The 26,839-nt window shown below is 48.2% G+C and overlaps 1 protein-coding gene and 1 non-coding gene across 2 annotated transcripts; both read right to left on the bottom strand.

The window, feature by feature from the left end:
- Positions 1-1,756: 1,756 nt before the first annotated feature.
- Positions 1,757-3,021, bottom strand: LOC119349100 (RING-H2 finger protein ATL67-like). The gene has a single exon (XM_037617113.1). It carries the CDS (start codon positions 2,750-2,752, stop codon positions 2,141-2,143), a length of 612 nt encoding a protein of 203 aa, XP_037473010.1. The 5' UTR covers positions 2,753-3,021; the 3' UTR covers positions 1,757-2,140.
- A 382-nt stretch (positions 3,022-3,403) lies between these two features.
- TRNAD-GUC lies at positions 3,404-3,475 on the bottom strand. Its single transcript has one exon. It is a non-coding gene; the product is annotated as a tRNA-Asp (tRNA).
- Between the last annotated feature and the right edge of the window lie 23,364 nt (positions 3,476-26,839).

The raw sequence follows: 26,839 nt of genomic DNA, 5'->3' as shown, positions 1-26,839 counted from the left end.
CTACTAGTTGTCTAACCCCAAACACAAATAAAATAACAAGTGGGGAGGAATCAAAAGAAGGAAGAAGCAATTCAGAGTGTCACTACGAGAGGTGCATAGTGGTGGTCAAGAAATGCGGGGAAACAAATGACTCTGACATCAGCTGTTCTGTGTACTAGAACTACAACATTTTGTTTCAATGTTTGTCAGGTATTTGTTCAAATCTGCAACTAGCAACCAAACTGTGGTAGATCACGACCATCTATCTGAATAACATGAAAATGACTTGCCTTCTATATTTAACTTCTCCCGTGGGATACTGACAGACAGGTACAGTACAGATTCTTTCAGCTGATGATATCAGTTATTAACAGTTGGAACCCAGTTTAGTTGTAGGAGAACACCGGCGCAGAGCAATATTTTAGTCGCCAGAGAAGGCAAGTTCACTAACACAAAACATGAGCACAGCTAGTCCAGAAAAAAAACAGAGAAAATTAAGACCATTAAACCAATCAGGGCAACATTTCAGAATTCAAGCTAATGACAGCATCATGAATTTATATTACAAAATTGGAAATAAAAAAAATACAAAGTTGCTCACAATCAAAGGGATATACACTGGATGGAAAACTTAAGCAGTAACCAATTCAGCTGTAAGTCAAAGTTATCTCAAGTTAGATCCCTTCAGAAAGTTAAGTAACACATCATGTTGAGAAGATCACAGTTTAAAGAGCTAAGATTAAAAAACAGGGCAAGAGTTCTACCTTTAAAGATTTAAGTAGACTGGTACCCATATGATTTAGGATGTCAGCACTAACATTAATTCATTGAGGCTAAAGAAAACGATGCCCTGAATTATATCAATCATCCAGGAATCACCTATCTCTTAGACCCAATAATACCTCGAATGATGACAACAAGAGCTCTATTTATGGCAATCAACTAGACATAATGTGCAACGAAATCAATCAAAAGTATAAACAGAATACAGTGCCACACAAGTAAACTATGCATATTCAGCTAATAATTGGCATCCATTTGATTTAGGATGTCGGTACTAACACTAATTGATCAAGGACTGGAGAAATGGATGCTTTGATTATATTTCAACCCGAATAATAACGGACAAACACACGTGTATATGGCTTACATCATGACAGGGCTTCGCACCAACAATCGGTGACACAGCCGCGTGCACGTGCCTCCGATGTGATGATGCAAGTTGACGTGGGACACGTCAATTGGGTCACAAGTAATACCTCGAATAACGACAACAAGACCTCTATTTAAGGTAACCAACATAGAAGCAACGTACGATGAAATTAATCAATCATATTACTGGAATACAGTGGCTCAAAGTAGACGACACATATTCAGAGAAGAATTGTTATCCACTGGATCTAGGATGTCGGCAGTAACATTGATTCGTGAGAGTGAAGAAATCAATGATCTAAATTAATTATCAATCATCCATGAATAAGCCCACTTAGACACAATAATGTCTCGAATAACGACAAGAAGAGCTCTATTTAAGGTAACCGACATATATAGAAGTAGCGTACGATAAAATTAACCAATCATATAACTAAAACACAGTGGCTTAAAGCAAACTACGCATATTCAGAGAATAATTGCTATCAATTTGATCTAGGATGTCGGCCGTTACATTGATTCATGAGACTGAAGAAATCAATGCTCTGAACTATATCAATCATCCAGGAATCAGCCTGTCGCTTAGGCACAGTCATACCTCGAATAACGACAACAGGAGCTATAATTAAGATAACCAACACAGAAGTAATGTACCATGAAATTGACCAATCATATAACCGGAATAGCGGTTTGGTAACTAACAATCCACATACAAGTACTGTATGGCAACAGGTAACATCAGTCGATATAAGCTATATTAGAACGGAGGAACAATGTATTTACACAGCTTGTCTGCCAGCCTCGGTCCATCGATCTACTGCAAAACTTCTGCTGTTCTAGCTGAACAATCTGAAGATACTCCTAAGTAACCCCGCAGATTAGCGAAACCTCTCCTGACGATCTCTCTAAGTAATCAAGTCGAATCCCATTCCTGACAAGCAGCAGCGGCGGCGGCAGCAGATGGTCGGCGGCAGCAGATGGTGCTAAGAAATGGAGTAAATCTGTCAGGTCACCTGTGGCGGCGGCGGTCGGCGGCGTACTGGGAGAGCGGGACGATCTCGGAGAGCGGGGTGTTGAGCGGGGTGGTGACGGGGGTGGGGATGGGTGAGTTGCGGCAGACGGGGCAGGAGGCGCTGCGGCGCAGCCAGGCGTCGAGGCACATGAGGTGGAAGCGGTGGCGGCACTCGGGCATGATGCGCTGCATCTCCCCGTCGCGGTACTCGCAGAGGCAGATCGAGCAGGCGAGGTCGCCGGCGGCGGCGGCCCGGGAGAAGGGCGCCTTGGGGTAGGAGGCGATCACGGCGGGGTCGAGGCCGACGGGGGTGGACCCGGTGGCGCCCCGCGAGGAGGAGCCCGGCGAGTCGTCCTCGGCGACGAACACGAAGCGCGGCACGGTGATGGAGATGTGGCCCGAGCTGGACGCGGAGGAGGAGGCGGCCCCGTGGCGGCCGGAGTGGTGCTGCTGCTGCTGAGCGCCCTGGTGGTGGTGGTGGGCCGCTGCGCGGCGGCGGCAGCAGAAGTGGTAGGCGAGGAGGATCGCGGCGAGGAGCACGAGGAAGCCGAGCGCGATGGCGATGGCGTAGCCGAGGCCGATGTCGGCGAGCGCGTCGGCGAGGGACATGGCGGCGAGACGGCGGTGGTCGGCGGGGGCGAGACGGTGGGGCGGAATGGCATGGCGAGGTGGGGACGGGCGGGGGAAGGGGGTGGGGTGGGGTGGGGTGGGGGTATTTGTGCGCTGCCTAGGTTTTGCGGGGTGGATGTCGTGGTGGTTGGCGGCATTAATTGCCGGGGATGAGGGAGGAGGGGAGCGGAGTTATGGCGCGGGACGCACGGACGGACGCGCTTGCCCTGCCCTGCCGATGCCGTGCTCCCCTCCCCCTCTCTGCTCTGCCGTCGCTGCCCAGCCGGTGTGAAATTGGGGGAGAGGGCGGGGAGGAACGCGTGCGTGAGGTCCCCGGGGGAGCAGCGGGCCATGGTGGGCCGTCGTCGGCCCGGCGGTGTGAAACGGGAGGCGCTGGCTGGTGGGCTAGACGATCCTGTTCTTGTTGACTGGCGGACACACACACACAACAGTAGCTGGTGTGCAGGCCTACGAGCCGGGTACGAGATGGGGACAGTGCGTACGGGATCGCATTGTTCCAAAAAAACAAAACGTACGAGATGGTTGGGGCATTCGAGGAGTTGACGATGGTGTTCTTCGAAGCAGCGGAACGCGGAACAGAGGGCTCTCGGTAGCAGGGTAGCAGGCCCACGACACCAAAAAAAGAAAATGCGCCGTTGCCGGGGATCGAACCCGGGTCACCCGCGTGACAGGCGGGAATACTTACCACTATACTACAACGACTTGTTGTTTGTATTTTGGTTTGTTTTGAAATTGATGTGACATGGGCGTGGAGAATGGCGACCCAGTGCCGGGCTCAATCGTAGAGCGTTCGAATAAGAGGGGAAATTCAGATGGGACGTTCAGCTTGCTGATTTCGGAAGAGAGAGGGAGAGAGAGAGCTGAGTTGTGAGCAAATCCTGACGACGGATAAATTCACTTTAGAGCAGACTGTGTGATGTAAAGGCCGGGGCCAGCCCCCATTTTCAAGGAAAAACAAAAGAGCAGACTATGTGTACAGCATGGAGCATGTTCAGTGCAGATGCGTGGAGAATATGGTTTACAGGTGGAAAGAATTCTCTTTCGCAAAAAAAAAAAAAAAAGTGGAAGGGAAGCTATCTAGGCATTGACCAAAAGGAAATCTTTCGGGTTTCGAAACAAAATGTAATGGAATGTCATGGTTCTATGTCACAGGAATTGGACAGCTGTCTTTGTGCTTAGTACTAACAATTCAAAGGAATGGATTTGTTTATCTCAACTAGAATTGGTTTGGATTTGAGTAAAAAAAGTCCCGCTTCAGTACAACCCACTAATTTTTATTTTCGAAAAGGGGGTTCGCCCCGGCCTCTGCATCATAACAATGCATACAACCATGTTATTGATAACCAAAAAGGTCCAACGAGGGTTCGCCCCGGCCTCTGCATCATAACAATGCATACAACCATGTTATTGATAGCCAAAAAGGTCCAACGAAGGTTCGCCCCGGCCTCTGCATCATAACAATGCATACAACCATGTTATTGATAACCAAAAAGGTCCAACATAAGTCTTGAGGTCCCAAACAAGAATGAAAAAAGAAGAAAGCTCATAAAGAGCCTGAAAGCAAATAAAAGGATAGCCGCAACCGGCCGGCAAAATTAAAGATAGGAAACTAAACCCCTATCCTATTACATGACCGCCATCCAAACCGGTTGAAGATATCCCGTGCTACGGTCTCCCATTGGATAGATCCAGTAACCAAGTGCTCCCTGGCCTCCATCGGAGTGAGTAGCGACCACATACGGATGAGTGTAGTGGCCCTGAAAATAACCTGCAAGACATGAATATTTGTTATTCTGTTAAAGACCAAGTCGTTCTGCAGTTCCAAACTGCCCATAATAAAGCACAAACTCCTACACGGATGTGTCTCGCTGTTTCTGCATCGATCCCATCTAGCCACGTCCCAAATAACGTGTTGATGGAATTCGGAGGAGTAATATTAAAAGCTATGTGGACCGACCTCCACAAATTTTTTGCCAAAGGGCAATCAAGAAAGAGGTGTTTGATCGATTCATCACTATCACAAAAACTACATCGTTTAGATCCAGTCCAGTTGCGCTTCACCAAATTGTCCTTAGTTAGGATAACTTGTTTGTGGACAAACCACATGAATACTTTGATTTTTAAAGGCACTTTGACTTTCCAAACATGTTTCGAACTAGGAAGAACGCTAGTATTGATAATATCCAAATACATGGATTTAACCGAAAACTCACCACTCTTAGTTAATTTCCAGCACAATTGATCGGGATGTTGGGAGAGGTGTACATCCGTCAATCTTCTAACTAGATGGAGCCATGCTTCCCAATGTTTTCCCGCTCGCGTCCTCCTGAATTGAGTATTCAGAGGATTGGACTGTAGTGCTGTTGCAACGTAAGTGTCTCTTCGCTGAACAATATTATAGAGAAAAGGATATTGGATCGCAAGGGGCGTCTCCCCTTGCCATGTATCCTCCCAGAATCTTGTAGAAGTACCATTTCCAACCACAATTTTTGTCCTGTTGAAAAATACTGATTTCACTCTCATCAATCCCTTCCAAAAGGGCGAATCGGCCGGTCTTACCGTCACCTGGGACAAGGTTTTTGGACTGAAGGTACTTATTATGAAGAATCTGGGCCAAAGTGGCATCCGTCTCTACAAATAGCTTATACATCCACTTGCTGAGAAGACATCTGTTCTTCACCTCTAGATTTTCAATACCAAGACCCCCTTGATCTTTCAGCCTACAAATGATATCCCACTTAGCGAGTCTGTACTTTCGTTTTAATTCATCACTCTGCCAGAAGAAGCGCGATCGATAGAAATCTAGTCTTTTCCGTACTCCAACTAGTACTTCAACAAAAAGACAAGAGAAACATAGGCATACTTGTGAGAACCGAATTAATCAGAATCAACCGTCCTCCGTATGACATAAGCTTGCCCTTCCAGCAACTCAGTTTTTTTCAAATCAATCTCCGATGCACTTCCACTCCTTGTTGGAAAGCTTGCGATGGTGGATTGGTATACCCAAATATGTGAAGGGTAAAGACCCCAATTCGCACCCGAACAATTCCTTGTAAGCTTGTTGTTCATTTTTACCTCTCCCAAAGCAGAACAATTCAATTTTATGGAAGTTAATCTTTAACCCCGATAATTGTTCGAACAAGCACAACACCAGCTTCATGTTTCTAGCTTTAGCCAAATCATGCTCCATGAAGATGATAGTATCATCAGCGTATTGTAGGATAGACACTCCTCCATCCACTAAATGTGGAACGAGGCCACCTACCTGGCCATCATCCTTAGCCCTGCCTATTAGGATTGTCAACATGTCAACGACTATGTTGAACAGAATCGGAGACATCGGATCTCCTTGTCTCGGACCCTTGTGTGTCTGGAAATAATGACATATGTCATCATTTACCCTGATTCCCACACTCCCTTTTGTGCGTGAATGATTCTACCTGGTCCCTCCAGACCTGGTCGAAACCTTTCATACGCAAGGCCTGCTGAAGAAATGGCCATTTTACCTTATCATACGCTTTCTCAAAATCCACTTTGAAAACCACCCCATCGAGTTTTTTCGTGTGGATTTCATGGAGCGTTTCATATAAGACCACAACCCCTTCTAGGATGTTTCTGTCCGGCCTGAAAGTAGTTTGATACGGCTGCACCACAGAATGCGCAATCTGCGTGAGCCTATTAGTCCCAACTTTGGTGAAGATTTTAAAGCTAACATTAAGCAAGCAGATTGGCCTAAATTGCTCAATCCTCACGACCTCTATTTTCTTAGGAAGCAAAGTAATCATTCCGAAGTTCAAGTGAAGCAACTGCAACTGCCCCAAGAAAAGATCCTGGAACATCGGGAGCAAGTCCCCCTTAATGATGTGCCAGCACTTTTTATAGAACTCCGCCGGAAAACCATCCGGGCCTGGAGCTTTATTATTTTTCATTTGTGAAATTGCTTCAAACACCTCTTTCTATGAAAATGGGGCGGTCAAAATATTGTTCTCATCCGCAGCTAGTTGAGGAACATCCTCAACCCTGGACTCATCCAAGGATACAAAATTATCCTCGGGAGGCCCAAACAGCTGCTTATAATAATTTGTGATATAAACTTTTAGATTCTCTTGTCCTAAAATCGCCCCCTCATCTTGCTCAAGCTGAAAGATCCTCTTCTTTCGATGCTTGCCATTCGCAATCATGTGGAAGAATTGTGTGTTATCATCCCCTTGGATGATTTTGCGCACTTTAGCTCGCAGCGCCCACTTCAATTCCTCCTCACGAAGCAGTTCTTTCAGTCTCAATTCCGCCTCCACTTTAGTTTCCAGCTCTCTGGTATCTAAAATGGCGGACTCGGCTTTTAAATCTAGGGATTGAATAATTAAGAGGAGCCTTTCCTTCTCAGCCCTATATACCCCACTCAGGTGTTTGGCCCAACCCCGTAAGAACTGCCTTAAATGCCCAATCTTATTCTGCCATCTTTCAACATTCAATCTCCCTCATGAATCTTTAGCCCATTCTCTTGCTATTAGATCCAGGAACCCTTCTCTTTCAAACCACACTGATTCGAAAGAAAACGTACTCTTGTTCCCCATATGCGTTGCCTCTCCCAAGTCAACCAATAATGGGGTATGATCGGAGATCCCGTGAGAGAGCGCATGGACCGTCATTAGGGGAAACTTCTGCTCCCATTCGACGCTCGCTAAAACCCGGTCTAGCTTCTCAAACGTCGGGATTGGCAACGTATTGGCCCATGTGAATTTTCTACCAGAAAGCTCAATCTCTCGAAGATCTAAGCTTTCAATAATTGTATTAAACATAAACGACCATCTATCATCAAAGTTATCACTGCTTTTTTCCTCCCGTCTACGGATAATGTTAAAATCCCCCCCAATCAAAATTGGGAGCTGCTCGCTACCGTAAATATGAACTAAATCCGCCAAAAAGTCCAGTTTGAGTTCAGGCTGTGCGGCACCATACACCGCCACCAAAGCCCAATAAACCCATCAGCCTTCAAACGGACCCGAAACTTCACCGCAAAATCTCCCATAACAACATTCCAAACTTCCAACGAATCGCATTTAACCCCAAGTAAAATCCCACCGGATATTCCTCTTAGAGGTAAGCAATGTCAATCGAAATCAACCCCTCCTGTCATGGAATAGTCACGGCAGATGTCCTCGTGAAAGGACTTAGTTGTAGAGCCTTCGCAGCTAGGTTAGCTTAAAGGGGTTAAATGGGACAAAGGACACAAGAGTTTATACTGGTTCGGCCCCTTGCGGTGAAGGTAAAGGCCTAATCCAGTGAGGTGGTAGTGCTTATGTCTCGATTACCAGGGAGCGGGTTCGCTTGACCTAGCTTTCGATCTGTTGTTTCTTGTTCTGAACCGCCGTCGGGTCGTCCCTTTATATACACTGGTTGACGCCCAGCGGCTCACGGAGTCCTTGCCGGCTCATAGAACATGTTCGACTCGGTGACTATCTTAACATGCCTTACGGTACAAGTCTTTACATATATGGCGGTTTACCCTTACGGGCCTTAAGTCGCCTTTGGGCCTTGGGCCCTTGAGTAAACTGCTATCTACAATGTCTTCGTGGGCTTCATATGATGAATCGCCATAGGTATAACCCGGCCCCTCCTGGGCGGGTCATACCTAATAGTTATATCCCCAACATTAGGCCCCAGATTGATTTGAACTGGTTCATGTCAATCTTCAATACTTTAGAAAGAATCTTCTCTTCTTCATCGGTGAGAGAACTCGTAACCCGCCATGACGTCATCTTCTAGATTTGTGATAACCCGCCATGATGTCACCTGTCATTAATTCACACAATATCCAACATATCTCAACGGATTTTTATCTTAATAACCGTCTCGAGAATCGAGGCACCCTCGCAGCTGGATAACCATGTTTTGGCCTCCTTGTTTTTCGTGCCCTCTTATTAGCCTTCTCCTTATAAATAGCCATGACTGGTCTTCTTCTCATTCTCCCCCTTTTCCATCGTCCTCTTCCTCTCGCGACCCTCTACCGCTCGAGCTCCACTGCCGCCGCGAAGCACCTCGTCCTCCTCAACCTTAGCTGTTGCATCAACCTATGTCGGATCAGAGTACACCGGCGCTCCACCGCAGTCGAATCTGCACCTATAAGTGCTTCTCCTCCAGCGCGTCAGATCGCATTAGGGTTCCGACTGTTCGTCGTGTTCTTCGTAGTTTCTGCATAGTTCTTCCACCTTAGCACCTTTTGATCTAAAAACGGCATAGAACTCGTGCGGTGGTAGTTTTGCCTTTATCTTCAATACCAGTGGACCCCTTTTCCTTTGAAAAATAGATCTCATTAGAGCTTATGAACTCCCATGCACTGGTTTTAGGTCTTAATTTATTTTCTTTTTCTGAACTGCCGCTGATCCAAAATAATAGTTGTAATTTGTAAAACTTGTCTGTATAGTACTTAGCAAAAAACTGCATCTTGACAGATCCACTTTGTCATGGCGGCTCATTAAACTTGCTCATGGCGGCTCATATAACCCGCTGTAGCTAGTCATATACCATTAGGACCCTTTTAAGCCGCCATTTGGAATATGTGATGTAATACTTTCCATCCGACTTAACTTGAACCAGCAAATTTGCTCTTTTTTCCTGTTAAGCTTCCTTTTTCATAATGCCGCCCAAGACAACCACTTCTTGTAACTGGGTTCCTTCCATCGTCACGGAGAACACTCTTCAAGACTTTGTGAAGACCGGCTATCTGCCGAAGAAGTCTATCATGTCTTACCGCGCCCCCAAGCCAGAAGAAGAGAAGCCATAGCCAAAGGAAGGCGAAGTCATCGTTTTCACGGATCATATGAACCGGGGCTTCTCACCGCCCGGCTCTAAGTTCTTCAGAGACGTTTTGCATATTTTCAACCTTCATCCTCAAGACATCGGACCCAATTCTGTGTCGAATATCTGCAACTTCCAAGTGTTCTACGAAGTCTACCTTCAAGAGGAGCCCAGTGTGGATTTATTCAGAGAGTACTTCTACTTATACCATCAGAATGAGTATTCAAACGGACCCAGCCTGGAGCTAGGTGGAATCTCTATTCAGCGCGGGAGGGATGTTATCTTCCCTTACGCCCATCTGTCGAGTCACCCCAAGGACTGGAACCAGACATGGTACTATTGCAAGGACACTTCTCCGGCTGATGAGAACCAGCCGCCCGGCTTTCGCGCCCTGCGCCTCGAATCAAACCATCCTCTTCCTGACAAGCTGTCAGCTGCTGCACGCAAGAAACTCGCCCCTACCTTTGCCAAAGTCAAGGCTCTGTTGGGAAATGGCCTAACTGGCATTGACTTGGTTAGATGTTGGGTTTCATGGCGGGTCATTCCACTGAGTCGCTGGGAAGGCTTAATGTGCGATTATACTGGCACCAAGAAAGATCCACTGCGCCATAGCTCTAAAGACTTAACTGACGGTGCCATCAATGAGATGACAAAATCTCTTTTACATGAAAGACTGGTCGACTACAGCAAGGCAGGTCTAAGCCCTTTCTGCAAATCTAACCCGGCACCAGCGGTAAGCCGCCAAATCATTTATTTTTCCTTCAACCTTGAATACTTTGTTTTGTCTCATCCTTGATGATTTTCACAGGTTGATGATGATTTCTGGAAGAAAGAGTATGATCACGAAGCTGCCAAGAGAGCCAGGAAGGCTAAGAAAGCCGTCAAGAAGGCCACCAAGAAGAGAGGGTAGAAGTCTAGCGCTTCTGATTTACTTCAACTAGACGACACCTCTGAGTTGGAGGTAGCCCTTGATTCTCTTGTCTCCTTTTTGAACTATATTATTAACACTGATTATCATCAGGATGACACAGGAACGAGTCAGGCAGTTGAAGAAGAGGTAACTATTATTTCCTCTGACTCCGAGCCTTTGCCAAGACAAAAAATCCGAAGAGTAACCCGGGAAGTAAGATTTTCACACGCCTTAGCTCATCTGGATCCTCACTTTCTTTTGAAGCAACAACAGCACAAGAACCAGCGATAGACCCAGACCAGCAAGTATGCAGAACTATCCTCCAGCTTACCAAACACGCCAAGGAAACGTCGAAATGAGGTCACCCCCGACTTAAACTCTTTTTATCCTTTGGCGGGTCTTACTCATCAACCACTCAACTCTTCCGACTCAAATTGTCAGGATACATCTCATTCCTCTTCTAGCGACTCAATTCAATCTAACATGCCGACCTTCAAGACCGCTCCTGGGTAATGGCGATTTACTTATCATTTACTCTTTATGATCCTTTTATATGTATACTGACTTTTATGACTCATGCAGTGAAAAAGCCAAGCCCAGCAAAAGTGCAAAGATGAATAAGCCGATCGAAGATCCAAAGGTCAATGAGCCAGAGCAGCAGACCCCAGCGCCTGAAATCTCCATCCCTCAATCTTTTGAGCCGGTTCTTAATGACCCGCCAGTAACTTCTGACCCCCCTATGGAGCAAGCCAATGATGAGCCTTTAAACCCTGAAGTCTCAAGCCAAGTGAAGATGACTGATACTCATGACGATGATGTGGTGATCATTGCAATCGGCTTTGGAGAACCAGGAAGGCCCACTGTGCTGGCCAAGCACTCTGCCAAAGAGGAGCACATTGAACGATGTAAAGTCAGATTTGATGTTGTTGACTATTCCCAATTGAGTATTGGCAAAGTTTTTTCTAGCTATCTTAGTCAAGTACACAGCAGCCGCGAGCTTGAAGTAGATATGGTCAAGCAGATGCACCAGAAGTTTGAGGTATGAACTCTTCCTTTATTGAGTTATGCCTACTATGCCAGCCCCCAAGTCTACTATTTATGATGATTATGCTGTAGACTTAGATGAACCATGAGCATAAGTAATATCCTTTGGTAGAATTCTTTAAAAATCCGGCTTAAGTCTTCTAACTTAAAATGTGGCTGTATTGGTTAACACTGAATCCGTAGCCCCCAAGGGTCGGTTTAATCAGCATGAATGAGCCGGTCCTTTATATTCTTGTGTAGAAGACAATACTTACTTGTGTAGTTCTCAACAACAATATGCATTAATCCCCAAGTGCCAAGTACTCTTGCTTACAAAGTGCTTGGGTCTTATTCACATAAGCCGCCACATAAATAAAGCTTTCGGCAGACATTAGCCCCTAAGTGCCAAATGTTGTTGCTTGCAAAAGGCTTGGGACTTAATATTTTTAACTGATATTGATTTATGACTTTGATCTGGTGTATGAATAGACCACCACTGCTCAACTTCAATCAGAGCTGTCTGGCTTGAAGACTCGTCTGGAGGTGCAAGAAGCTGAGACCCAGAAGGGGAATCCAAATTCAGCATGTCTGAATCAGAAAAACTGAAGGCCGGGTTTGAAACTGAGAAAAACGCCTGGGCTGTAGAAAAGTTTGCCTTGACCCAACGAGCTAAAAAAGTAGAGGCAGCTCTTGAAGAGGTGACAACTGAATTGTCCGGGTTAAAACGCCATGTGTCTCAGATGGTCTCAGCTATCTTTGGTAAGTCGCCTTATGACTGTCAAATATTGAATATCCTTCTTGATCATATGAACTGCCTATAACTCATCCATGATTATTACGCAGGCCCCAGGAGCACTAATCTCAACCAAGACATGCTTGTGAAGCTGAAGGCGGTTTACACGCTGGTGGAGCAGCATTATACTGGGGCGCAGCATGCACTGGCCACAATTTCTCCATCGAACCAAGCACCGACACTTTTAGTTGTTGTGATGATCGAGGAAGCTTTCTGTGCTGCCTCAGAGGTTTAGTGAGATGAAGAGATCATGTGTAAGAGCCAGAGCTGTAACTGCTTTAAGCCGGGCCAAAGCTTGGCTACCAGAGCTAGACCCGGCTGATATATCAATCGGGTACCTGATCTTAAAAGAAGACGGTACCCCGTTTAACAAGAAGGACTTTGCCGCCTGTGTGAAGGACATCCGTCCCCTGGCTAGCCTGATTGGCAATGAAACCAATCTGTCCAAATATCAGCCGGCTTATGATTTGGAGAATAAGAGAATGCCAACACCGTCTTATAAAGTGCAAGATATGATACCCCCAATCCGTAAGCACACTTCCGCTCCTGAAGTTAACCCGGAAGAGCTTATTGATGATGAGGCTGAATTTCAAGCTTTAAGTGGCATTGACTGGTCATCGCCCGCCTTCCAGGATATAGAACATGATGAAGGCATGGAGAAGGATGATCCAGAAGCCTCAGGCTAGCAGAGTCAGGAAGATTGATCCGCTGGGCGGTTCATACTTGTGACTTTGAAAAATAGTTAATCATTTGGACTCGTGGAGTCATGTAATAGGGTAGTAATAACTTTGCTCTGCCGTGCCGTCGTGCATGTTTTGGTACCCAACACTGTTAAGCCGCCATATTATGATCTTCTGTTATGCTTATCATGAGGTTTGACTGGTGCAGATTAAAATTTTGATTTACCCTGCACATAAAGAGATCACAAAATCCCCGGGCGGTTTACCGCAGAGCGAGTCATAATACCTTGCATATAACCACTGATGCTTCAACAACTATAGACAAGGCTGGTTGAACTAGAGTTTAAATATAATAATGACAATATCATACCTGTGATATTGAACTGTGCTGCCGGTTTACAACACCTGTGCAGTAAGGGTGAATACCCAAAGCTTTAGAAGCCAATATTTCCAAGTGCTGGATATCATTATGTACGGGCAACTTTGTCGCATCTTATTAAGCCGGGTAATATAAACCACAGGTGAGCTTCAAATATGAGCTGTAAGATTGAAAGCTATATGGCCGAAACCACTTTAACCAAAGATAAGATAGTATCAAGAAGAACCAGAAAAAATCTTCAAAAAATCCAGTCAAATATCAAAAAGCGAGGGTATGCTTTGAATACAAGCAGGAAGCCGGACCATAAGGGTTAATAGCTATGATTCGAATACGATCAGGAAGCCCCCAAATGGTTTTTGGCATTGCGCCGATCAAAGGGGTACTGACAGCTATGGTTCGAATACGACCAGGAAGCCCCCCAGTGACCTTGAAGTGTTGGCATTGCGCCGATCAAGAGGGTACCAATAGCTATGTTCTCTTTGGTGAATACACCTATGTTTGAATAGGAAGCCCCCAAATGACCTTGAAGTGTTGGCATTGTGCCGATCAAGAGGGTACCGACGGCTATGTTCTCTTTGGTGAATACACCTATGTTTGAACAGGAAGCCCCGACCCAAATGACCTTGAAGTTTTTGACGACTCTGATTCAAATACGATCAGTAAGCCGGACCAAAAGGGGTTAAGCTATGATTCAAATACGATCTAGCCCCCAAATGATCAAATTGTTTGAACGGCTATGACTCGAATACGATCAGGAAGCCGTGCCAAAGGGGTTAAGCTAGATTCAAATACGATCAGCCCCCAATGGTCATTAAATTATGATGAAGAAGAATCATTAGTGAAGATGAAAGAGACCCTGCTTTATTATATTCATCATAATATATATATCGTAAAAAATATGTATATCATAAGAGCCAGCGGCTCAAGTGTAGTAAGGCCGAAGATGAGCAATATTCCACGACCGGCGGGTCTCCTCCCCCGACTTACGTGAGTCTTTGTGCTCTCGAATATCGATAAGTTAGTATGACCCATTGTTCAAGTTCTTGTTGAACACAAAGGGCCCTTCCCAAGGTGGGGATAACTTGTGCGCATCAGTTTGATCCGGGATGAGCCAGAGCACCAAATCACCTTCTTGAAAGGTTCTGGACTTAACCCGACGGCTGTGGTAACGACATAGATCTTGTTGGTAAATCACCGAGCGGGCTGCCGCAAGGTCGTGCTTCTCATCCAACAGGTCAAGTGCATCTTGACGTGCTTGTTCATTATCAGCTTCAACGTAAGCTGCCACACGGGGCGAGTCATGACGAATGCCACTAGGAAGAACCGCCTCTGCTCCATAAACCATGAAAAAAGGCATGTAACCCGTAGACCTGTTGGGGGTAGTATTGATACTCCATAGCACTAAAGGTAACTCCTCCACCCAACAACCCGGCGTCCGCTGCAAAGGAACCATAAGCCGGGGCTTGATGCCTCTCAAAATTTCTTGATTGGCTCGTTCAGCTTGACCATTGTTTTGGGATTGAGCCACTGATGAGACATCAGGTCGGATATGCTCACGTTGACAAAATTCTTCCATAGCTCCTTTGGACAGATTAGTGCCATTATTAGTTATAATGTTGTGTGGAAAGCCAAAGCAAAAAAAATCACCTTTTTGATTAATTGAACCGCCGTTGCCGCATCACACTTACTGACCGGCTCTGCCTTGACCCACTTTGTGAATTTGTCAACCGCCACCAAAAAGGTGGGTCTTTTTATCCTTGGACCTTTTAAAAGGCCCAACCATATCAAGCCCCTAGACTGCAAACGACCAAGTGATTGGAATCATCCTCAATTCTTGAGCCGGCACATGAGCTCGCCGTGAGAATTTTTGACAACCGTCACATTTACTGACCAAATCTTCCGCATCAACATGAGCCGTGAGCCAATAAAACCCATGACGAAAAGCTTTAGCTACAAGGGACTTTGAGCCGACATGATGACCACAATCTCCTTCATGAATCTCACGAAGGATATCACGGCCTTCCTCAGGAGAGACGCAACGCTGAAACGCCCCAGTGACACTGCGATGGTGTAACTCACCATTGGCAATTGTCATTGACTTAGACCGCCGGGTTATCTACCTGGCGAAAGTTTCATCCTCAGGTAACTTGCCCCGGGTCATATAAGCCAAATAGGGTACTGCCCAATCTGGGATAGCATGAAGAGCCGCCACTAACCGTGCCTTCGGGTCAGGAACAACCAGATCTTCCTCTGTAGGCAATTTGACAGAGGGGTTATGTAGAACATCCAAGAAAGTGTTAGGTGGCACTAGCTTACGTTGAGATCCCAAACGGCTTAAGGCATCAGCTGGCTCATTTTTCCTGCGATCAATGTGTTCCACCTGATAACCCTTGAAGTGTCCAGCAATAGCATCAACCTCATGGCGATAAGCCTCCATGAGTGGGTCCTTCGAATCCCATTTGCCTGAAACTTGCTGAGCTACCGAGTCTGAGTCACCAAAGCACCTCACCCGGCTTAAGTTCATCTCCTTAGCCATCCGAAGACCATGGAGCAAGGCTTCATACTCAGCTGCATTGTTAGTACAGGGAAACATCAACCTTAGAACATAACAAAACTTGTCACCTCGAGGGGAAGCTAAACAACTCCAACCCCCGAGCCTTCCAATTGCCTGGATCCATCAAAGTGAATCGTCCAATATGTGTTATCTGGCTTCTCTTCAGGCATCTGCAGCTCTATCCAGTCGTTGATGAAATCCACCAGTGCTTGAGACTTGATGGTCGTGCGAGGCATATATTTTAAACCATGAGGGCCAAGTTCAATGGCCCAATTGGCAACTCGTCCTGTGGCTTCTCTGTTTTGAACAATATCCCCAAAGGAGCAGAACTGACCATAGTGATGGGATGACCCAGAGAATATTGCTTAAGCTTCCGGCTGGCCATGAACACCCCATAAATGAGCTTCTACCAATGTGGATATCTCTGCTTAGACTCAATAAGCACTTCACTGATGTAATAAACCGGTCATGAATCGGATACTCCTTGCCAGCCTCCTTCCATTCCACCACAATGGCCACACTGACGACGCGGGCGTTAGCAGCCACATATAACAATAAGGGCTCCTTATGAATGAGAGCTGCAAGGACTGGCGGCTCAGCGAGCTGCCTCTTCAAGTCTTCAAACGCGTCATTTGCAGCATCACTCCAGACGAAGTCATCTGTTTTCTTCATCATCTGATATAGCGGTATGGCCTTCTCGCCCAACCGGCTTATGAACCGGCTTAAGGCAGCAATATGACCCGCCAGACGCTGAACATCATTTATACATGCCGTCTTTGCCAGGGAGGTGATGGCCTTGATCTTCTCTGGGTTAGCCTCAATGCCTCTGTTAGAAACTAGAAAACCCAAAAGCTTGCCCGCTGGCACACCAAAAACACACTTGGCCGGGTTAAGCATCATCTTGTAGACCTGGAGATTATCGAAGGTTTCTTTCAAATCATGTATCAAAGTTTCCTTCTCTCTGGATTTCACCACAATGTCGTCCACATAAGCATGAACATTGCGCCCAATCTGACTGTGAAGACAATTCTGCACACATTGCTGGTAAGTCGCCTGGGCACTCTTGAGCCCAAAAGGCATAGACACATAGCAGAAGGATCCAAAGGGAGTAATGAAAGTTGTCTTCTCCTGGTCCTCAACTGCCATATTAATCTGATGATAACTAGAATAAGCATCCAAAAAACTCAAACACTCACATTTAGCCGTAGCATCAATGATTTGATCAATACGAGGGAGAGCAAAAGGATCAGTCGGACAAGCCTTGTTTAAGTCTGTGTAATCCACACACATACGCTAAGTGCCATTCTTCTTAAGCACTAGCACCGGGTTAGCCAACCACCCAGGATGAAAAACTTCAACAATGAACCCAGCTGCCAAGAGCCGGGACACCTCTTCACCAACGGCCTTACGCCTCTCCTCATTGAAACGACGAAGGAATTGCTTGACCGTCTTGAATTTCGGATCAATATTGAGAGTGTGCTCAGCGAGTTCCCTTAGTACACCCGGCATGTCAGAAGGTTTCCATGCAAAGATGTTTCAGTTCTCACGGATGAACTCGATGAGCGCGCTTTCCTATTTTCGATCCAAGTTAGCACTAATATTGAACTGCTTGGATGAGTCGCCAGGAACAAAATCAACCATCTTGGTGTCATCAGCCGACTTAAACTTCGAAACTGGATCCTGCTCCGTAGTTGGCTTTTTCAGAGATGTCATATCAGCCGGGTCAACATTATCCTTGTAGAATTTCAATTCCTCTGCTGCACAGACCGACTCAGCATAAGCAGCGTCTCCTTCCTCGCACTCCAAAGCTATCTTCTGACTCCCATGTATTCTGAGAGTCCCCTTGTAACCCGGCATCTTGAGCTGTAAATAAACATAACACGACCGTTCCATGAATTTGACATAAGTCGGCTGCCCAAATAGAGCGTGGTATGGGCTCGTGATCTTGACCACTTCAGAAGTCAACTTCTCACCCCTGGAATCATGTTCATCTCCAAAGGCCACCTCCAGATCAATCTTGCCCACCGGGTACGCCGACTTACCAGGCACCACTCCATGGAAAACGGTGTTGGATGTCTTAAAGATTTTTATCAGTTAATCCCACGCGACGGAAGGTCTCATAATAAAGGATGTTGATGCTACTGCCTCCATCCATGAGTGCCTTAGTAAATTTGTATCCACCAACTTGAGGCGCCACCACCAAAGCTAAGTGACCCGGATTATCAACCCAGGGCGGGTGATCCACTCGGCTCCACATTATGGGTTGCTCAGACCATCGTAAGTAATGAGGAACTGCCGGTTCAACGGAGTTCACGGCCCGCTTGTGGAGCTTCCGATCCCGCTTGCATAAACTTGTGGTGAAAACATGATACTGCCCACTATTCAACTGCTTCGGATTACTCTGATATCCAGATTGTTGTTGCTGACCTCCCTGGCTAGATTGCTGATTGTAACCACCCTGATTACCTTTATTAAAACTGCCCTGATTACCTTGGTGGCCCTGGAAGCTAGAATTAGAACCGCCACCTCCATAACCCGGGCCATGGAAATCGCCGCTGCCTGAGCCGCCGCCTGGCCCATGATTGACGTCAAATGAGTTAGAATTTTTAAAATCCCTCATAATTGTACAATCTTTCCAAAGGTGAGTAGCTGGCTTCTCCCGCGAGCCATGCTTTGGACAGGGCTCATTTAGCAACTGTTCAAGAGTAGGACCTGATCCACCAGTCCGAGGAGGCAGCCTCCCCTTACGACGTTGATTATTGCCCTATGCATTGGTGTTAGCCACAAACTCCGAGCTACCATCCGCATTGCGTTTACCATTGCCCCCCTAATTCGCCGGGTTAGGCTGCTGACCCTTGGTGTTGCCGTTCTTTTTTCCCTTCCATGTCTTCTTGTCATTAGACTCGGGGTCCTTGGTGCTATCAGAGTCGGCATATTTGATTAGAGCCGCCATCAGCTGGCCCATATCATTCCAATCGCGCTTGAGCCACCCCAGCTTCTGTTTAAGAGGCCAAAAACGACAATTTTTCTCCAACATTAAGACCGCAGAGCCGGCATTCATGTTATCAAATGAAAGTATGATAGCTTTGACCCGGTGCACCCAATGGGTCGTTGATTCACCCTCCTCTTGCTTGCAAGTAGCCAAGTCCACAATCGACATGGGCTGCTTGCATGTGTCTTTAAAGTTCTGAATAAACCGGGCTTTTAACTCAGCCCATGACCCAATGGAATTACCCCACAGCCCCTTTAACCAAGTACAGGCCGTTCCATCCAGCATCATGGTGAAGTATTTGGCACACGCAGCGTCACTGACTTCCAATAGTTCCATGGCCATCTCATAACTTTCAATCCACACCTTAGGGGGTAAGTCGGCTGTGTAATTAGGCACCTTTCGAGGCCCTTTGAAATCCTTGGGCAGATGCTCACTACGTAGAGCCGGCACCAAACAGGGTACACCTATAGACCTAGAGGTCACGCCTGCCTCAATCGAAGTTGTTGGGTAAATCGGAAGGGGCTGGTGAACCACCCACTGAGCCACCAACTCAGCTTCTTGATGCACTCTATCCTGATCAACCAAGTTAAGAGCTCCATCACGTGTCGGGTCATGCCCGCGTGGCTGGTCACGGTGCTGGGCATTGCTTGAAATGGCTAGTGAGTCCATGTGCCTGCTATAACTTCGGCTCTGGCTTGGGCGAGGGGTCACGTGAATCCTATCTCGACTATAAGAATATGCCTCCTGTTGCGCCAATGCTGTCTGAAGAAGTTCTCTGACCCTTCGTGTTTCAACCATCGTAGGAGAGTCGCCATCCACTGGGAGAGCCGCCAATCAAGCAGCCGCAGCAATCATGTTCTCCAAAGGATTAGAATAATGACCCGGTGGTGTTGGTACATGCTGAGGCGGAGTGGTATTCAAACGAGGGGGCTCCGTCGGGCGTGGCTGAACCGGCGTTCCGACTCCAGGTGCCACGACCCGGTTTACCTACGGCGGGTTGCTAGTCCCCGCACCAGGCATGCGGAAGAGGTTTCTAGCCTCATAAACCGGAGGTAGACGGGATTGATGCCTCCTCCTCATGATCTCATTAGAAGCGTTTTAATCCATCGTAAGCTGGAAAGCCTCTGACTGAATCTGCTGGGCCTGAGCATCCAGAGCTGCCCGTTCCGCGGCTATCCTAACATCCTCTGCCGCTAGGTCTTCCTTGGTGTCGGTGTCAAAACTGGTGGATCTCGGGTAGGGGGTCCCGAACTGTGTGTCTAGGCGGATGGTAACAGGAGACAAGGGACACGATGTTTTTACCCAGGTTCGGGCCCTCTCGATGGAGGTAAAACCCTACTCCTGCTTGATTAATATTGATGATATGGGTAGTACAAGAGTAGATCTACCACGAGATCAGAGAGGCTAAACCCTAGAAGCTAGCCTATGGTATGATTGTTGTTCGTCCTACAAACTAAAACCCTCCGGTTTATATAGACACCGGAGAGGGCTAGGGTTACACAGAGTCGGTTACAATGGGAGGAGATCTACATATCCGTATCGCCAAGCTTGCCTTCCACGCCAAGGAAAGTCCCATTCAGACACGGGACGAAGTCTTCAATCTTGTATCTTCATAGTCCAGGAGTCCGGCCAAAGGTTATAGTCCGGTCATCCGGACTCCCCCTAATCCAGGACTCCCTCAGTAGCCCCTGAACCAGGCTTCAATGACGACGAGTCCAGCGCGCAGATTGTCTTCGGCATTGCAAGGCGGGTTCCTCCTCCGAATACTTCATAGAAGATTTTGAACACAAGGATAGTGTCCGGCTCTGCAAAATAAGTTCCACATACCACCATAGAGAGAATAATATTTGTACAAATCTAATCTGCTGACGTATTCCGCAGCATGACATCATGCCACGGCCAAGCCTTTATTCGAATCATTTTGCTGTCCCACCTCAGCGCGTTTAGCGAGGTGGTTTCCTTGGCACGTCTTGTCGAAGCAGAGATCGTGTCCCCTTATTCCGGGATTCTCATCAATACGGGCGTGGGTAACCCAACCGTGCCATTAATCACAGTGCTTGGGAGATAAGCGAGTTTTACCAGGCTGGTGGGGGTACATAGTTTCGTCCGCCCATATAAGGGGATAAGGATCCACCCTTTCCATCTACGCCTTCTTCCTCCTTCGCTTATCCATTTCCGCGCACTCGAGCTCCAGCGCCCAAGTCCGCACTTCCCACCTCAACCTTCTCTAATCATGTCCGGAGCGGGAGGCAGGTGGATGGCCTCCTCCGTCATAGAGGGGCACATCAAAAAATTGAGGAAGGCCGGATACTTGTCCAACGACATTGCGCACCGGCTTCCAGACGAGAGGCAGCTCATCCCCACCCCCAGGCCCCATGAGAGGGTGGTGTTCCTCCCCCATTTCCTCCGCGGACTGGGCTTCCCACTCCACCCATTTGTCCGGGGGCTCATGTTCTACTACGGCCTGGATTTCCACGATCTGGCCCCGAACTTCATCCTGAACATCTCGGCGTTTATCATCGTGTGTGAGGTCTTCCTCCGCATCAAGCCCCACTTCGGCTTATGGCTGAAGATCTTCAATGTCAAGCCGAAGGTAGTGGGCGGCCAGCAAGCGGAGTGCGGAGGCGCCATGGTGGGCAAGATGCCCAACGTCATATGGCTCGAGGGCTCCTTTGTGGAAACCATCAAAGGGTGGCAATCGGGGTGGTTCTACATCACCGAGCTGCGTGACCCTGAATGGGCAGCGGCCCCTGAATTCTGATTTGGCATCCCTACATGGCTCACCTCCTGGAAAGAGACGGGCCTGTCGTGGGGTAATTCGGGAGAGCTGACCGGACTCCAAACCTGCGTCCAAAACCTGGTGGACAAGAAGGTTAAACTTGTCAACGTAGTCCAGGTCATGCTCTTCCACCGGATCCTCCCGTGTCAATGATGGGCTTTTAACTTGTGGGAGTTCGACCCGACCCAGCACCAAACTTTGTCCAGGATCTTTGACACAACGCACGAAGATGCCTGGAAGGTGCTATTCAAGGGCACCGAGGTTCCCCCTCCCATTACCGAGGATCGCGGATTCTACGCGAAGCGCCAAGCCAGGGTGGTAAGCTTGTTTTACCCTTTACAGGATACTTGTTTTTCATAGTTTGACTCTATGCGGGATCTAAGATCCCATTCCTTTGACAGGACTGGCAGAAGAAGTCCGGATAGATCGACTATCCGGATCCTTTGCCCGAAGGCCCAGCAGATGCCCGCTTGGCGAAGCTGCTGGTCCCGACACCTCACGTGGTGTCAGAGAAGAAGGCCAAGAAGAAGGCCACGGGAACGCGAAAGAGTTCCCGGTGCCTGGTGGTGTCGGATTCATCGCCCGACGACTCCGAAGTGCACTCCTCCCACGAAGACGAGGAGGAGGAAGAAGAGGCCTCTCCCCCTCCAATGGGGGGAGGAAAGAAAAGGAAGGCCGCCCCAACTAGGGGGGCCGGAGGATCCAAGAAGGGAAAGACCCTTCCTCCGGACTACTCCACCAACGCCAACGACGACGAAGAGGAGTGGCCATCCAGGGCCAAGCCCCTGGCAAAATCGTAAGTATCCGGATGCCAGAATAACTCATGGCGTTCCTTTATTGCACAGTACCTCCTGACGCCGAATATAATCATGCAGTCCGCCCCAGGCCCGGCTTGACGCCTCGTCGAGCGGCTCCTTGGACTCGTCGGATGTGAATAGTCTTTCACTCCCGACTGCTACCTCCCCTCGCCCTACGGATGATGCTGAGGTGGAGTCCCAAAAGGGGCCAAGCCAGGAGGAGGTGGTCCTGGAGGCGCCGCAAGGCAACCTCCCGGACTCCAGGCGCAAAGGGGATAAAACCCCAAAGGGCTCTAAGTCCGGCCCTGGGCCGGACACCGCACCGGAACCTTCAGTGGTTCCGGAGTCCGGCAGGCATCCCCCTCGTAAGAAGGGCAAGCCTACGACGCCGGTGGCCTCCGTCCAACCGGAGGCACCGAATAATTTGCTAGAGGTGCTTAACGGCGCCTCCATCGACGAGGAGCACCACACTATTATGAGTGCGGTGATCCAGAAGGTTCGGTCCGCCAAGAGCGGGCTGACGGAAGCCTGTGCCAGCCTTCTAACAGGCTTTGAGGTATGTATTTAAGACATGTAAAAATATTACCGCATAGACAGTAGCCCCTGATGCTCAGTTTGGTGTTCGGAAAGAAAAGCCGGACTGAGGATCTAAAAAGATATACGCAGGAGTGTAACATAAGTATGTCAATATGGGAATGCAGGCTGCGCTACTGACCTCTGCCGCACTGACTACGGAGGTCGATGCATTGAAGCAGAGCCTCGAGCGTCTGAGAACGAGCTCGGTCTTGCCAAGAAGCAGCTCGAGGACAAGGAAGGTAAGTAGTACCTTATCTAAGTATATAAAATTGTCTGGTTGCAAATAATGACAAGACCAACATGAGTATTACAGGGGCCACGACCGAGGTGGCGACCCTGAAGGAAGCGCTGTCCAAGGCCGAAGACAATGCGGCCGTGGAGCGCACCGAGCGAGAAAAGCAGGAGGCGCGGCTGGCAGAGGTGCAGCAAGAGCTCCACGCTCTTGTGAAAAAACACGAGAGTTTGGAGCTTGACTCAAAGACTCGAGAGTCCGAGCTTGCCTCGGCCCTTGAGAGCGCCAAATCTGCCAAGGCCGAAGCCCAAAAATCCCTCCAGGAAATTGAGGCAATGAAGAAGATAGCGGCGGGTAAGGCATTCTTTATGCAAAGAAAGCACGTGAAAGTGAATTACTTGTTACTTAGCCGAGTCCAGAGCTCTCCAGGAGCATTCGCAGATCTACCCTGCAGTGTGTCCGGTGCTGCCACATTCTACCGAGCCGAGGAAGGGAGCTCGATGGAGAAGGTGTTCTGGTCCCAGTATGCTGAGGCCGAACAGTCAGTGCCCTTGAGCGACTAGCTGAAGCAGCTGGTCGAGCTCCATAAGGCAGCCGAACAGGCCATGAAGGGCCTTATAGTGTGGCTATGGCCTGGGAGGTCATGCCTGGGAGCTACTTTGGGCTGGTGAGGCAGCTGGCAGATGCCTGTCCATGGCTTGAAATCATCAAGCGCTCCGTATGCATCGAAGGCGCCCGTAGGGCCCTTGCCCGTGTTAAAGTACACTGGGGCAAGGTGGATGCTGAGAAGTTGGTGACAGATGGGCCACCAGAGGGGAAGGAGCATCGCAAGCCCGAGTTGTATTATGAGGGCGTCCTGAAGGGTGCCTGCCTTGTGGCGGATGAGTGTTCCAAGGATGTAATTTTTGAGTAAACTCGCTTGTGTTATCCTGTGCACTGAAAACTTGTTCATATGCGCTAAGCAATGCTTTTTTGAATTTAAAATATTACCTTTTGTGCGGCCGTTTATTAAATCTGAGAGATGCGAGTCGTCGGCTTCTACCCCCATGCCACGAGTGCTGGGGTGTTCGGGATAAACCTGAGCGCTCTTGTTCCCATTCTTGGGTCCTTCGAGGGAGGCGCTCAGCACAATGAACAAGGCAATCGGACTATAATGCTTTATCACTCTCACTTAGCCATAGAATTCTATAATTTTAAATTTCGGTAAAGCCCCTAGTATTCGGAAGACTGAGTTCGGGGCGCTATCCACGCCTAGGCCGGACAAAGCCAGCTCCTCGCTCTAAGCGGCATAAGTCTTTAGGGACTCGAAAACCTCTCAAACAGGGACCGGCTCTCTCCCTATCATGACGGTCAGTTTTAGCTTTCTCTAATGAGGTGCTTAACCTAGCTCAACTTGGGCACAATCGCAGTAGTTCTCCCAGCGCTACCTTAGCCGATATAACGGAATGTAAGGTACCAAAACATGGGAGCCGGGCAAACCCAACTATTGACCCAAGACATGATTCGGAGCCGATGCATATAATGCTATAAGTTCGAGGTGCCGCACTCGTGAGAGTGTTCAGACTTCTCACACCATATTCTGGGGTACTTAAGCCCCTGGTGTATGAGCCGTACCAAAGTGTACGGTTGCACAATGTCATAACTGAACATATTTTCATAAAAAATGAATGCAATAATAGACAAGAGCTATGTATTGTTTATTAAAAGGCTGCTATGAAAGCAGAACGATACAAATAGTGCGATAAGCAAGAGATGGGATTATTTGACATGTCCCCCTCCAGGGGCAAGTTGCGAGACTTTATGTAAGACAGGTATTTAGCTCGTTATAGAGACCACCTGGACATTCGACGTAGCTTGCTGCCTCCCTGGCTGTTGCATTGTGTGTTCGGCGATTGTACTGCCGGACAGGCCTTCCGGAGAGTGGAGTCCTGAAAGTAAGAAAAAAGAAATGACAAAATTTGGAGCCCCTAGTGCGGTTGAGCCGCATGTTGGGCGTGCCATGGTTGTGCCCCTCCCCTTATGCCCATGGTATTTCCAGAGCGTAATTATGTACACGTAGTACTGGTTTCGCAATTTCGCGAGGGCTGGGGTTGGGGCCGCACTGCTACGCTTGCTCGGAACATGCCATGCGGTCTTTTTGTAGGTTACTCTGGGCGCGCTTGACGGTGTCCAGACGTTTAATAGCCGGACTGGAGAATTGCCTTGAGAGGCTACTTTGTACTTCCGCCGCGAGGGCCGCCGTATGCTCCTCCGTTCGGAGAGAGCGTTCGGTGTTTCCATTGACCGTAATGACTCCTCGAGGGCCTGGCATCTTGAGCTTGAGGTATGCGTAGTGCGGCACCGCATTGAACTTTGCAAATGTGGTTCGTCCGAGCAGGGCGTGATAGCCACTGCGGAACGGGACTATGTCGAAGATTAACTCCTCGCTTCAGAAATTATCCGGGGATCCGAAGACCACTTCGAGTGTAACTGAGCCTGTATAGTTGGCCTCTACACCCGGTATGACGCCTTTAAAGGTCTTCTTTGTGGATTTAATCCTTGAGGGATCTATGCCCATTTTTCACACTGTATCCTGGTAAAGTAGGTTCAGGCTGCTACCGCCGTCCATGAGGACTCTAGTGAGGTGAAATCCGTCAATGATTGGGTCTAGAACAAATGCGGCGAATCCGCCGTGGCGGATGCTAGTGGGGTGGTCCCTTCGATCGAAAGTGATCGGGCAGGAGGACTATGGGTTGAACTTTGGGGCGACTGGCTCTAACGCATATACATCCCTGAGTGCACGCTTCCACTCCCTTTTGGGGATGTGGGTTGCATATATCATGTTCACCGTCCGCACTTGTGGGGGAAAGCCCTTTTGTCCCCTATTGTTCGGTGGCCGGGGCTCCTCCTCGTCATCGCTATGCAGCCCCTTGTCTCTGTTTTCGGCACTTAACTTGCCTGCCTGCTTGAACACCCAACAATCCCTGTTGGTGTGATTGGCTGGTGTTTCGAGGGTGCCGTGTATCTGGCACGAGCGATCGAGTATTCGGTCCAAACTGGACGGGCCCGGAGTATTTCTTTTGAATGGCTTTTTCTGTTGACCGGGTTTAGAGCCTATGAATCCGGCATTAACTGCCGTATCCTCAGCATTGTCGCCGTTAATGCGGCGCTTGTGCTTGTTGCGACGCGACCTGCCATTGTTGTCCTTGGTATCCAAATTACCAGGGCTCTTGGTCATGTTATTACTACGAGCTAGCCATCTGTCTTCTCCCGCGCAAAAGCGGGTCAAGAGTGTTGTGAGGGCTGCCATGGATTTTGGCTTTTCCTGTCCTAGGTGCGGGGCAAGCCATTCGTCTCGGATGTTATGTTTGAAGGCTGCAAGGGCCTCTGCGTCCGGACAGTCGACTATTTGATTTTTCTTGGTTAGGAACCGTGTCCAGAATTGTCTGGCCGATTCCTCTGGCTGCTGAATTATGTGGCTTAGGTCATCAGCGTCTGGTTGTCGCACATAGGTGCCCTGGAAATTGTCGAGGAATGCGGCTTCCAGGTCCTCCCAGCAACCAATTGACTCTGC

Source organism: Triticum dicoccoides, chromosome 1B (assembly GCF_002162155.2).
Source record: "Triticum dicoccoides isolate Atlit2015 ecotype Zavitan chromosome 1B, WEW_v2.0, whole genome shotgun sequence".
Taxonomy (NCBI): Eukaryota; Viridiplantae; Streptophyta; class Magnoliopsida; order Poales; family Poaceae; genus Triticum; species Triticum dicoccoides.
The sequence above is the reverse complement of the archived record's forward strand: the minus strand, read 5'-3'. Positions and strand labels throughout refer to the sequence as shown.

Excerpts from the sequence above, each read along its gene's own strand:
- LOC119349100 (XM_037617113.1), bottom strand. The coding sequence starts at position 2,752 with ATGTCCCTCGCCGACGCGCTCGCCGACATCGGCCTCGGCTACGCCATC.